This window comes from Schistocerca gregaria, chromosome 4 (assembly GCF_023897955.1).
Source record: "Schistocerca gregaria isolate iqSchGreg1 chromosome 4, iqSchGreg1.2, whole genome shotgun sequence".
Taxonomy (NCBI): Eukaryota; Metazoa; Arthropoda; class Insecta; order Orthoptera; family Acrididae; genus Schistocerca; species Schistocerca gregaria.
In genome coordinates, this window is record NC_064923.1 from 81,282,059 (window position 1) to 81,297,456 (window position 15,398).

At 41.9% G+C, this 15,398-nt stretch overlaps 1 protein-coding gene across 1 annotated transcript in view; it reads right to left on the minus strand.

Moving 5' to 3' along the window:
- Nucleotides 1–2,646: 2,646 nt before the first annotated feature.
- The window catches only part of LOC126267606 (myogenesis-regulating glycosidase-like), a 185,753-nt gene continuing 173,001 nt past the window's right edge, over nt 2,647–15,398 (minus strand). The window contains exon 7 of the mRNA XM_049972906.1: nt 2,647–2,885. Coding sequence (XP_049828863.1) covers nt 2,689–2,885 — 197 coding nt within the window. The 3' untranslated portion in view covers nt 2,647–2,688. The remainder of the gene's footprint in view (nt 2,886–15,398) is intronic.

Here is a 15,398-nt window from a genome sequence, read left to right on the forward strand (position 1 = left end):
GTGGTCCAACTAAAACATTCATATTTCTTTACATTCTACACTAATATGTAATAAAAATGGGGATTTCTATTTAAGAAGAAACGCAGTTGGTCTTCGTTTCACCTATGGCAGCGTCATCTAACGGGCCAACCATAGCGCTATCTGGTTTCTCCCTTCAAGCTGGACGAGTTTCGTTCTTTGTAGTTTTTTCGTTTGATGCTTATTTCGTGAGATATTTGGCCCAGTCACTATCAATGGACCACCCTGGATATACTCTTTTAAAAGAAAATAAGGGAGATACTTATAACAGTAAGAGAATGCAGAAATTTCGCCAAAAATCAAAGCAGTATTTGTAAAAGATAACTGAACAATTACATATTTCAAAATAAAGCTTTGAACATAGCTGCAAGGTTCAGTGACCGTGTCAGAATTATATTGGCACAAATAAGCCCTCGGTCACAAATATTAAGTCAAAATTGACCTGCTTTCGACGCTACTATGAGCGTCGTCTTCAGAATTAGAGTAACTGTCCTAAAACATATGAGGTATATAGTACATTAATAAAATTAAAGTTTGTACTGACTGGAAAAGATGCAGTATTTACAAGCCACATATTAAAAAAGATCTGAGCCGGAAAGGCGACGTCATGAACAGTTGTGAGATGGCGAGCCGCTAAGGGGTGCTCGTACTGTGAACAAGGGTTGCAACCAGACTGAGGTGCCCACTTTAGAAAATGTGGGCAAGTAAACATGGTGTTGCTACGAGCGCCATCTAGAAGTCACAGAAATGACTAGGCTACTGTACATTCAAAATTAGACACATGAAATTGTGATGCAGCTGATTCAGGCATAACGTAAGCACTAATAATAACAGGATGAAGTTACATATTTATCTGCTTTAAATAGAGATACATTTTGTAACGTAAAAAACGTTAGTTATGACATACAAGAAAACAGCAAAGATGTGACAGGAAAACAACATTTCGGTAAACTGCATGAGGAAATCTCTCGTCATGATGGCCTCATTCTCAACGAACAGCTGCAGCTGCGAAATGAAAAGTTTTTTGACTGTATAAAGCCATTGCTTGATCTTTGATTCAGATTTCCTCATGTTCATGACGCCTGTGACGCTATTCAGAGAGGGGCTGGAACGTGTGAGAGAGTGCAGATGCGACGTGTGGATGCGTGCATTCCATCCCAAGGAGAGCACTTTGGACATCTCTTTTGATATGAGTGTAATGCAGCTCCGTACTGTGTTCTGGGACGAAAGTCATGGGAAACAGACACAGACAATAACGTCACAAAACGACTTGCTATAAATCTTTTTGTACCTATGGTAGAAATATAGGGACACTTGTCCATTAGGACTCTTCGTATTGGATCTGAGTACATAAGTATTTAGGAGAACTTCCTAATACCAGCTGTTCTCCATTTGTTTTTGTGATACATTGACAGTAATTTTGGAAATTTCTTATCAAAGTCCGATTTACGTAAAGTTGAGGACATAAGGAATATCGCATTTACGTTAGTTTCGATATTTTCCATCCTAACTTTCGCTTGCTAGTTCTCTTGAAAAATATTTTATTTTAATTTGTGACAGAGCCTTTAGGAGGTCTGTACTTCAGTTATTTTGTTTTAATATCCAATTTTGTTGTTATTTAGCACAAATTCTATGAGAGACCATGATTATTTACAGCTTGTCGCAGTTTTGCCTGTTCATATGGATAAATGGTCGATTAGTGATGGAGCCTTTGTAGCAACCATGGTGGCTCTATTAACCAACAGGGACATGTCCGAAGGATATTTATAAGTGTGCTATTAGTTTTATTTGCCATATTTATGTCCATATTTACGTCTCCATATGAGATAATGTTGATTTTTGTAGTTCAGGTTTCCCTTAGAAATTATGGTAGTGTATTGAAAAAAGTGTTCATACTACCTCTCGATGATCGATACATAAACACATTGATTGATTTCCTATTATTAGTATCAAGCCCTATTAATTCAATAGCTGATAGGTGTTCACAATTGCTGTGATAAGATTATGTTTCGATTTAAATGTCTTTTCTGATGTAAATGCATGATCCTACTCTAAGGATAAGGTCTTGGATCTAAATATGATAGATGCTAAAGGCAGAAATATTACACTACCACAATAGAAATAGATGCATTTGGCTCTGTTATTCATCCTACCTTACACAAACAAAAAAGTATATTGTCATGATTTCTATCGCGACGTTTGTGTGTGAATTGTAGTTTGCAGAACAGAAATTCTCTGCAAGAGTATTATCAATGATTTCAAAGTACCACCAGCATGGAACAACTGGAAGCCTGAACTAGATTACAACGGTATCTTGTACAGTTAGTTAACTAGTTTCATGTACCATGGATCATTTGTACGATTAATCGTAATAATGCTGAACAAGTGATTTTACTTTGACATTAGACATTCGTGTATAAACATGGCCTTCTTTTTTAGTTTTCAATTTAATTTTTTATACAGATGTGAATTAGTTATTCCTATGTACCATATTTTACACATTACAAAAGCAGAAATCTTCTACAATACAGAAGGAAAAGTCTCATTAACTGAATATCTTTATTTCCAAAAGCTGTCTTACATGTTCTTGTAAACATGGTGTCACAGATACAGTGATATAAGGTCGTGCCAGCCTTCATAGAAACTGAGCTCGCTTTCAGCCAATGAAAGCTAGGAGCTGACCCTGGTGAAGTAGGGCAGAGTGTTGAGTGGCGCGGGGTAGGCGTAGAGCCAGGTGGGGCCCCGTATGGTGGGGTGCTCGGGGTCCACCTCGTCCCGCCAGTATCCCTTGGGCAGGTAGATGACGCGCCTCGTGGCCGTGCGATACGTCACCGGCGCCACCAGCAGGTCGTCGCCCAGCAGGTACTCTGCACGCAAAGGTAAAGAAAGCGTCAGCACAAAGCATGCCCCAGTCGTCTGACAGGTTCATTCCGTGTTAGATCTCTTTTTGTACTCTCCTCTACTCGCCTCAGGGTCACATCTCTGCTGCTTGCACTTTATCTTCATCTTCATTCTTCTTTATCAAACTCTCACTTCAGTACAAATTAACGATATCACCATAGTTTTTTTGGGGGGGGGGGGGCGGGGGGTTATATTAAAATATTTTATTCAGTGTTCCAAATGTTGTCCTGAATTACTGCAGCTTTTCGTCTATATGATTGTCATAAACGTAATATGTGTGTCACAACACACAATTTGGCACCTGTTTAAGTAGTTTGTTGTTAATTACTGTTCTCAACTGTTGTGAGTATTTACAGTGGAAGATCATAACTTTATTCCTATGTACTGAAATTTTAAAATTGTATTCTGTTGACACACTGCCTAACAAAAAGAAGAAAAAAAAAGAAGCACCCTCAACATAGAGTCATAAATTTATTCTTAACTAATCAAGTTTTAAGGTTATGGTCTATACATACACAGCCTGAGAAGAAAAGTAAAACACATGCTACATCTTCAATTAAAAGGATATCTGATGTTATTTTAGTGATCACAATATTCATTAAAATTTGCAAAGAACTGACAGTGTGAGCCCACTAGTCAGATGAAATTGCACTCCAGGTGCACGAAGGCATTCACTGACTCAGTTGGTTCTCCTGAACCTAGGTGGCTCACAACTGTTGCAACTGGACCTTCATATCCTGAATGCTGACACAGGGGCAAAGCTGACTTTCGACCTCGTTGCACACATGTTCTATCGATACCAAATCTGGGTGTCTATCTGCACAGCATTAGTTTGAGAATATGCAGATGACTTATACAGTCACCTGCCGTGTGTGGATGTGAATTGTTCTGTTGGAAAATGATACCACAATATGGTCACATGAGGGGTAATACATGAGGATGCAGGATGTTTGTGACATACAGCTGTGCCTACAGATTTCGCTCTGACATTACCACCATAACTTAAATTCATACAAGATGGTCCCCCAAATCATGACTGCGGGAGTAACACGGCTGTGCCTTTCCAGAAAGTACTGGGAGAAAGGGGATATCCCCTCCCACCCCCTCCCTCCCGACACCCCCCCCCCCCTCCCCCTCGTCGCAGAGAGTAGATAAGAATGTTCTATGATGTGCTTTGAGCACAGGATGCCAATCATGCATTGTAGTGACGAGATGTGATAAGTGGAACAATGATAATGAGTGTGCCTGCCATCACCTTACCATGCCATTCAACGCTGGACCAGGTCTGCATCCAAACGCTCCAAAAATCTCAGTACTGCATGATTCGACAAGTAGGCAAAACAGACCCACAATGAGGCCTCTTTCAGATTGTGTCATGTGCTGATAATGGTGTCACACACAACTAAGCACACATTTACGTTCTTCACAGAGACCACTCATCATCTGACACTCTTCCCTACCAAGCCTTGGAAGAACACTAAACTGTCACAGACAATTGCTACTCTTAATCATTTACGAACTCTGCGAAGTTGTAATGTATGCTTAGTGTTTGTGGAGGTTTGAAATTATGCTAGGAAGTCTTCCCAGCGTCAACAGGACCTGGGTGGATTTTGTATGGATATTTCTTTGGACACAATAAAAATGAGAAATGATACGAGACTCCAACAGCAACAGTTCAGCCACAGACACAGGCACTGGCGCCTCTGAGGACATTTAACATATCGTGTCTGTTCAGTTTAGACCACACAATTTCAAGTGTGAGATTGCCCCAGTAACATGTTAGTTCATGGAAGAAGCACACGTCTATGGTTAGTCGTCAGGGAAATCGTAACCGAAATATTCGAGACTAGAATGGAATAATTCTAAAGACAGATCACGCGAGAGAAAGCTGTTTGCCATACCGTCGCTGATCTGGAGAGCAGTGGAGTCCGTCGGGTCGAGCCACCAGATGGGCCGGTTGACCGGAGTTCCGTCCTCCACTGCCTGCTTCATCAGCTCGACGATCTTCGGACCGTACTGAGCGCGCAAAGCAGTCAGATTACGTGCGAGCTCCACCGTCTGTAAAAGTAGTCACAAGTCACAGCTGTGAGCCGCCATGCTGAAACTGAACTCGTACAAGTTTTCAGTACAGTATACCATACAGTGTTACCATATATAGATTGGCTTAATCTGTCGATTCTTTGTACGTCATGCATTGTATCAACGCTGCGAAGCGATATTTGCTTTAGAAGTGGCTTTTACAGACACGGAGTGCAACAGGTAGGTCGAGCACGGGACGCACCTCCTCGTCGTAGTCCCAGGGCACGGTGCGGAAGTGGAGGGCGGGCATGAAGGCGCTGGCCTCCAGCCAGCGGATGTAGAGCTCGCGAGTACAGTCAGTAATACATAAAACAACTATCATAAAATAATAAAATACACTGGAACACAATTTTTTAATTAGGTAAAATAATACATAGGACAAACAGAGTCTTCAATATTTAAACATGGGGAACATGTAGCTTTCTACATCGCAGAAATCTACTTTCATCTTACTGGTAACAGGTACGTGAGTCGTGTGCAGAGACCTTGGCTGGCTTTTCTTTACTCCATTGTGTCTTAGTGAACGATCCGCCATTTCCGCTCTCAAACAAGGAGTGTGTAAATATTATTTTGACAACCCTGGATATGTATCCCTGCGCTTTCTTATCGGCAGTGGTACTCACTAATGAACACTATAATATGAGTAACGTAAGTAAGAGCATAGACACTGTGTGGAATTGTTATTTTGCATGTCTTGAGTACTGCAAAGGGACAACAAACTAAGTCAAAATGGACGACGATCGAAGTAACTTCGCGAAAGGAAATATCTGCTTGTGCAAGGTGTTAACAGTTCTCAGGGTCGTTCACCTACATTTAGGAGGCGATAAACACCTAATATAAATTCAGATGCTTTTGACAAAGGCAAAATATTCTCTATATAAAAGAAATGAAACGTGTTTTAAGATTCACTCGTTGATACGTGTCTCAATTCCTAGGTTCAACGTTTGTATTGTTAAAAGAATATAAGTTATAAGACAATAAGAATCTGAATAGTCTATAGATGGGTTATGAATTCAAATTGTACTTCTTATGTTATTTAATGTTAGTGTAAATTAGGTATATTCTCTCTTTTAGCAACACTAGCCCTTTTGTTGGGGAACAAGTCCAGTAAGTTGTGTTTCCTTTCTTGTGTACTGGTGTGAGCTGTACTACTTTTCAGTCCTTAGGTACGAATCTTTCGCTGAACGACTGGCTGTATATAACTAACTGCTATCTCATCAGCATAGTCCGAAAGGAATGTAATTGGTTTACAATCTGGACAGGAAAAAAATTACCTAATTGACTTACATTGCTTCACTTCTCCGAGAGGATCTAGTTCGGAATTACTTATGTTGGAGTCTTTTCTTGATTCTGATTATTGAACCCTCTTTGGTGAAAAAATTTCCGAACTTTAGTAACTCTCGTTTCGTGGCGTTGACAACGATAATATTATCTTTGAAGTCTTGCCCTGACAGTGTTGATTTTTTTTTTTTTAATACTCTGGCACAGTTTACATACGAGCTGAACCTTGCATAGCATGGAAGGAATGAAGACTATGTCTTAGGAGGTCGTCAAGCGGATTATCATATGCTTTTTTAAATACATATATTTTAAAGAACGGCATCGTGAAATCACCAACAGGCGCTGCAATGTGTATTCATTTACCATCTACCGGTCACGGTCAGGCAACCTTTCCAAAGCGTGGATACGAATTTCAATGATGGTTGCCTGGTTTCGAGTACATAATTGTTATCAATTGCAGCAGATGTCACTGATGTATATGTATCCATTGTCGTATACAAACAGAATGCACAGTTAAGTGCATCAGATTTGAGGTAGTTCAGTTTGCTCATTTGTATATTTTGCGCAAAGAGCACTACTCCGGCGTCAACTGAACTTCCTGCATTGGCTACCACTAAAGTTTGAATGACCAACATAATGGATACAACTAAAGTCAACATTTTTCTTTCTTGTAGTTTGGTGTCTGATTTTAAGAATCTATAAGCGTGGCAATCTGCATATGAACTTTCAAATCGTTATCTCGAAGATACACTCACAGATGCCTATCAGTTGCTTCCCTCCATGCCTGATGCCTTCGCCAACGGCGATGTCATCTTTCAGCAGTATAACTGTCCGTGTTAAGGAACTACAACCGTCCTACAGTTGTTTGAGGTGGATTATAGTGAACTCACGTTGATGTCTCGGCGACCAAATTCTCCTTATGGAAATCCAATGGAATCCATCTCGGTCGCAATCGGTCGCCGTCACTGCGTACGCAAAACAGCGGCCTATTATGTCCGTGAATTACGTGACCTGTGTGTAGGTATCTAGTGCCACATACCTGCTCAAACCTACCAAAAAACTGTCATATCCCTGATACGCAATTCCAGTGATATACCTCGTCCGAAAGATACAAACAAACAGTTAAGCAGGTGCTCATAATGTTTCGGCTCATCAGTGTACGTCTTCTCATTAAAATTTGTTCAAGCAATTAGTTTGAAACTAATTTTATTGGAACTTTAATATTCCGAATTGGAATCATTTCAGACGTCATATCGGATGGGACTCTCCAGCAGGCAGTTATTTAATTGAGAATCGATTCAACGTTGATTCTTATCGACAGTAATTCAAGGAACAAGTGAAATTATATGACAGAAGTAGCGCTGATACATAAATATACAAGGCAACTTTCGCCTCCTCTTCTACAACATCTAATCAAAAGTATCTGACCACCCTGTGTAATGCAGAAGTGACCGCTAGATGGCTTGACAGAAGAATGGATCAGTCAGGAGACCTTGCACACTTCCAACGCTGAGAAGTCATGTAATGTCACCTGAGAAACAAATTCATCTTGGATATTCGAACCTTTCTGAATCTGCTGAAGTCGACTGGTTGATGATGTGATTATGAAATGGAAACGTGAAACAGTAACCACAGTTAAAGCAAGACCTATCAGACCTGATGTACGTAGGATAGGCATCGTCAAAGATTCCAGAGGCTGACTAAAAAAATCGCGTTAAATCAGAGGGAGGAATTACTGGTGAGTTCCAAAGTTCTGCCAGTAGTCCAGCTAGACCAGCAACTGTGTGCAGAGAGCTGGAATGAACCAGTAAATCCCAGCTAATTGAATAGTCGGACTCCACCGTATAATACAGCTTCAAATGTCTGAACGCCATACAATTGAGCTAATGTGACAATTCATTGACTATGAGCATGTAAGCGAGAATAAGTACGCAATAATTTTGAAATTATACTTAAACTTTGTTGGGATTCGTTAAAAGTTGTCATTTGTTAATCACTGGATGAACATAGTCTGGATGATATGCACCGAATTTCAAGTAAAAAGCAATTTTTTTAAGCATTTCAATGTTTTTTGATGACATGTCACCTGAACTATGTAATATATAATGAGTCATCTTTGCAAGTATTTATTTTGATTGACATATGTGGATACAGTCTCCACATTGTGCTAGAAATATATTAGGTAGTAAGGATAGAGTAGATTGAAACAACTTGCATGGTGAAGTTTCACTCTTTCCCATTTGAATTGGAAGCTAGGTTTTCACACATGAAAATTTCTGTGACATTTTATCTCCTGAACTGTATGCTGAACAATAAAGTAATTTTACAGGTACATTCAGTCATACTGCATACAAACTGTATCGTGAATATCATCGGTAGTAAAGAAGTAATAAATTAAAATGACTTATCTGATGTTAAAGTTTTACTATGTGGGCAATGAAACTGTAGTAAGAGATGAACTATTTTTCTTTTATCACTTTGTGTTTCTATGTGTGGTGAAGGAGGGAGAAGGGGATACAGCGAGAAAGACTTTTAGTAAAGGGCTAAAATTATATGTAAAGTGTGTTGGAAGTCGATAACTGCTGTCATTCTTAAATACTGTATGAATGAAATCTCTATATTTGCATGCCATCAGTTACATTGTCTCAAGAAAAATATAAGCTTTCTGCTTGTACCTGTCTTATTGTGTTGCACTTTTATCACAGGAGTATATGTCTAAATGAGTTAATTCTGACAGTATTATAATTTTTAAACTCAGCCAACAATTATGCAAAATAAATTTAAATTTTATTTGCCCCTAGAAACCGTTAGTGATGTTGAGTAATGGACTGTACTGTACCCTGTAGCAATGTAACGTGAAGATTTGGGTTCAGCGAATGTCACAAGAAGATTACATGCCATCATTTCTAGTGCCAAAAGCGAAGTATGAAGTAGTGTTAAAGTATGGGGTGTTTTTCGTGGCCAAGATGTGCTCTCCTTATTGCAGAGAATATGGAAAGTTTGTACAGAATTGCGTAGGAAGAACTCAGAGATGGTGATTGCTTGTAATAGGATGAGGAAGCCCCCTGTCATAAAGAAATATATGGTCTGCTGATAATACCATTTCTGAAATGGGCTGGCCTGCCCAGAGTCCGGACCTAAATTTAATGGAACACCATTTACATGGCTTAGAATGTCGACTTTGCACCAGTCAGCAGTGTCTAACATTAGAAACTTCTCTGGTTTGGGGAAGAATGGGCTCTCATCCGACATTCAGGCACCTAACTGAAAGTACTTGTATCAAAGTATAAGCTATCAGAAAGCTGAAGGGTGAATACACCCTATATTAATGTCAACTAACAGGTGTCAGTATACTTTTGATCAGTTAGTGTAGTGATGGGTTTCAGACACTGATGGGGTGAGGTGAAGATGTTGTGTAGAAACTTTGGCAGCTTGCAGCAGCGCAGAGCCAGCAGGCTGCCTGCTCTGGACAGCCTCTGCACTCAACCCCCTCAGGCCACACTCGCCCCTGTCGGACAGCAGCAGGATGCGACCGCTGGTCTGGTCGTAGCGGGTGCTGAGCCCGGCTGCAGCAGACGCCACCAGGGCACCCAGCAGCAGCAGCAACGTCGCGGGCGTCCACATGGCTGCAACAGACAAGCGAGCGCGCAAATCAGTCGACTTGTTGAAGTGCGACACCTTAAGTGACAGGCAAAAAACAGCTTAGCTGGTGCAGCAGGCCTTCAGCACATGGCATCCGGTGATGAAGCACACACCATAACACAGGATTATCTTTATCATAAATGGGTGACATTTGCATAGTGAGGCGTGGATTAACCTCTGTAGTTCATTTCCAAAATAAATTATTGCGTAATTTTAGTTTATTACTTTTTTGTACACCTACCAGGTACCTGACAAATTAACAATATAAGTTAATCATGTAGTTAAAAGCAGTATAAAAATAGCATTTCGTCAGCTTGTAAGAACACCACCAAGAACCACTTCAAAAAATAAACTCTAATGAGGACATATAATGTGCCAAAAACCTGCAAAACAATCAGGATTCCCCAAAATAGCCAATAATCGAGAAGAGGTCTCGCTCATCACGTTCTTTAATATCAGTTAATTACAGTATGGGATTTGTTACTCGAATACGATTAGTACCACTTGCTGATTGCTATAGAATTCTTTATATGTCATAATGTCGTAAATAAGAAGTAAACTCTCCCACTGCAGAAAAACTGTTGTAATGCTGTTCATCCATGGTGAACAATGACTTCATCAGAATCTATCATGTTGTACATCATAGGCGACAGATTGTTGTAGCAAATTAATGCACTCAGGCTCGAGACTTATATGATTTTATAATCGCCTAATTCAGTGTCACTAGCTGTAAATAATCTGTTGAGATTCACCTTCTAAATCTTGATGGTTACATCCCCCGAAAAATTTACAACAATTTAACGACCGCTTGCGCACCATTCAGCATATAAACTGCATTGACTGCTTCTCTCAGTGAAACAGCTTTGGAAACACGTTTAGTAGTTAGGCCTTCGGTGTGTCATCCTCCGTTTAATTGCCAAACACTGTCTATACGAATGAGTTCGATCCGATTTCCGACTTAACGCAAGACTAAAACTTCTTAAAGTTTTCTGTCAAGTCGGCTCATACAATTTCACTTTGGAATACGTTGAATGGCTGTGTTTAAATTTTCAGTGTAGCTCCATTTACTTTCGTAGCTTCTTTCTAACACGTCTGTCGAACCACGATGGATCTCTGACATCCCTCACAATTTTGCTTGGAACATACCTCTCTACAGCATATTGTACAAAACACTTGAACTTTCCTACTCGCCGGCCGCGGTGGTCTCGCGGTTCTAGGCTCGCAGTCCGGAACCGTACGACTGCTACGGTCGCTGGTTCGAATCCTGCCTCGGGCATGGACGTGTGTGATGTGCTCTACCACCTGAGCTACCGAAGCACGACTCACGCCCGGTACTCACAGCTTTACTTCTGCCAGTATCTCGTCTCCTACCTTCCAAACTTTACAGAAGCTCTTCTGCGAGCCTTGAAGAACTAGCACACCTGAAAGAAAGGATCTAGCGGAGACATGGCATAGCCACAGCCTGGGGGATGTTTCCAAAATGAGATTTTCACTCTGCAGCGGGGTGTGCGCTGATATGAAACTTCCTGGCAGATTAAAACTGTGTGCCCGACGGAGCACTTGCCCGCGAAAGGAAAGGGTCCCGGGTTCGAGTCTCGGTCGGGCACACAGTTTTAATGTGCCAGGAAGTTTCATATCAGCGCACACTCCGCTGCAGAGTGAAAATCTCATTCTGGAATTTTATCTCCCTTTAAGAGACTGTTTTTAATAATTCTCAATTCTTTTTATCCCCAGCAGGAACAATTATTAGCACGTTTTGGTTGTAAATTAAATGAAGTTAAATTACCTTCTCGTGGTTGGGATTCACAGTCGTATAATACACTCCTGGAAATTGAAATAAGAACACCGTGAATTCATTGTTCCAGGAAGGGGAAACTTTATTGACACATTCCTGGGGTCAGAAACATCACATGATCACACTGACAGAACCACAGGCACATAGACACAGGCAACAGAGCACGCACAATGTCGGCACTAGTACAGTGTATATCCACCTTTCTCAGCAATGCAGGCTGCTATTCTCCCATGGAGACGATCGTAGAGATGCTGGATGTAGTCCTGTGGAACGGCTTGCCATGCCATTTCCACCTGGCGCCTCAGTTGGACCAGCGTTCGTGCTGAACGTGCAGACCGCGTGAGACGACGCTTCATCCAGTCCCAAACATGCTCAATGGGGGACAGATCCGGAGATCTTGCTGGCCAGGGTAGTTGACTTACACCTTCTAGAGCACGTTGGGTGGCACGGGATACATGTGGACGTGCATTGTCCTGTTGGAACAGCAAGTTCCCTTGCCGGTCTAGGAATGGTAGGACGATGGGTTCGATGACGGTTTGGATGTACCGTGCACTATTCAGTGTCCCCTCGACGATCACCGGAGGTGTACGGCCAGTGTAGGAAATCGCTCCCCACACCATGATGCCGGGTGTTGGCCCTGTGTGCCTCGGTCGTATGCAGTCCTGATTGTGGCGCTCACCTGCACGGCGCCAAACACGCACACGACCATCATTGGCACCAAGGCAGAAGCGACTCTCATCGCTGAAGACGACACGTCTCCATTCGTCCCTCCATTCACGCCTGTCGCGATACCACTGGAGGCGGGCTGCACGATGTTGGGGCGTGAGCGGAAGACGGCCTAACGGTGTGCGGGACCGTAGCCCAGCTTCATGGAGACGGTTGCGAATGGTCCTCGCCGATACCCCAGGAGCAACAGTGTCCCTAATTTGCTGGGAAGTGGCGGTGTGGTCCCCTACGGCACTGCGTAGGATCCTATGGTCTTGGCGTGCATCCGTGCGTCGCTGCGGTCCGGTCCCTGGTCGACGGGCACGTGCACCTTCCGCCGACCACTGGCGACAACATCGATGTACTGTGGAGACCTCACGCCCCACGTGTTGAGCAATTCGGCGGTAGGTCCACCCGGCCTCCCGCATGCCCACTATACGCCCTCGCTCAAAGTCCGTCAACTGCACATACGGTTCACGTCCACGCTGTCGCGGCATGCTACCAGTGTTAAAGACTGTGATGGAGCTCCGTATGCCACGGCAAACTGGCTGACACTGACGGCGGCGGTGCACAAATGCTGCGCAGCTAGCGCCATTCGACGGCCAACACTGCGGTTCCTGGTGTGTCCGCTGTGCCGTGCGTGTGATCAGTGCTTGTACAGCCCTCTCGCAGTGTCCGGAGCAAGTATGGTGGGTCTGACACACCGGTGTCAATGTGTTCTTTTTTCCATTTCCAGGAGTGTATATGATAGTCATGTATGTAGGTTGTCTCAGGAGGAATCGTCAGTATTTAGGGATATGACGTTAACTATCATTTGAAACAAAAAACTGAAAATGGCCATATGCTCTATTCCATAGTGTTTCTGAGATGCAACACATTTAAAGGTACTTTTGTACGTGTCCCTTGAATAGCCCGAAATGCGCTGCCTGTAGCGAAGCCGTGTCACAGTACAAAATTAAACTACATTAAGTTTCCTATAAAAAGTTTCTGTTAATTCTTTCTCTAGGACTTAACAGTTAGCGTGAAGAGAGCCGCACAATGACGAAAATATCTCGCGATGCGCGTGCCTTGAGATAGAGGTAAAGTTTGTAAGATTATTTGAGGTAGTTTTCTGACTTGATAACCCACTTGTCTTATCTCAAATAACTCGCCTCGACGCCGTCTACACTATTGTGGTACATTGTAAACAATGAAATGTACTGAACAATAAAGAAAATAAATAACAATATACATTAAATATCTCGGAAAGCATTCAGAATACTGCATACGTCCACATGAAGTTTTTACTTCAAATGAACGTTGCTGTCATGTCCCTGAATATTGAACATTCGTCCTAGGACAACCTCTATGTTATGTTTATTCATTTAACCTGGACAGATTAATGCCTCGTGATTCCTCTTACATCATACCTGAGATTTATATATATAATTACAAAACTATTTAAAATCACAGTTACTTAAAAAATCATAACATTTTTAATACGATATCTCTTCTTCTCCTCTGCTTGTATTAGGTATTTGGCTGTTACGCCTATTGATTTTCCTCGGTCTTCCCAAATATTTTCTATCCACTGCGTAATAATATCATCAAGAAGGTACCAAGTACTCTTCTTAGCGATCGGATCTCTAGCACCTGTATTGTGATGGAAACGAGTGTTTCTGCTGTATTGTCCAGACAAGAGCTTCAAGGTCTATGGAGCAGTAGTTAATGTGAGCAGTAGTGTATCAGCAATCAGCTTGAGCATTTGGACTGAGACGTCGTCCTGTGCAATAAAAGCTGATCTGGAAGATTTTTCGACAACGTTGTCACCTCAAGACTACCGTCATTTACGTCTGCGAAATAATCAGTAATTATATGTTTTGTTTATGGGTCAACGACAGTTATCGCTAAAGTCAGGTCTAGTTCCTTACAGCTCTTAGTTTGCCCATACTTCTGTAGATCGCACAAGCTGTTCCACAGAACATCTAGTCTTCATATTTTACATTAATGTATTGGCATGCCTTAGTTATTGTTCCTCTCAGCTTGATTGACTCCGTTTGCTTTTTGCTTGTAATCAATTTTATGTTCAATGTTAGGGGACAGCCCGCATCTCGTGGTCGTGCGGTAACGTTCTCACTTCCTACGCCCGGGTTCCCGGGTTTTATTCCCGGCGGGGTCAGGGATTTTCTCTGCCTCCTGATGGCTGGGTGTTGTGTGCTGTCCTTAGTTTTAAGTAGTTCTAAGTTCTAGGGGACTGGTGACCATAGATGTTAAGTCCCATAGTGCTCAGAACCATTTCGTTAGGAAATATTTTGTAAGTCTGATGTGCAGTGTCTCTGAGATTCACGAAGTATTTTAGCTCTTCCTTAATCCAAGGTGCAGTTTTCCCTTCAGGTTTCCGGTCTTTGGGGGAGCATATTTATTGTATAACTGAGTTAGTAAATCCTTGGAGCTTGTCTTTCAAGGCCAGGAATGGAATGGAAGTCGTCTCCCAAATTATGTGTTGCACCATGTGCACTGATACACTTAAAGTTCTCTGTATATTGTTCAGTTACTGTTCATTCCTTGGAAACTTTAGAGAGTAAATCATGTATACAATGTTCTGAGCTGATTTCGGGTACGATTTCTTTGCTTGTGGATATCGTGGCAAGTATATATATGAGAATTCCATTATGGGTAGGTGCAAGCTGAAATACTGTTACATTTAAGAAGAAACTACACACGTGAGTTTCAAAGTGAAGGAGCAGAATACGTACCCGTATGTGTTATTAGCATTATTTGCATCTTCCTAAGTCGAGTCGAATTTTCCAAGAGCAGTTTTTAAACATTCTACCCCGCCTAATTTGTGCAGAGGGCGCGGTTAAGACAAATTTAGTTAAGGATTTTAGTATTTACGAACATAAATTCGACTTGTTTGTCTTCACTGCTATTGGATGCGAGCACCACGAGCGGTAAGAAATCAAAGCCTTTGTATGCCGCTACTCCACCTCGTCCTCTG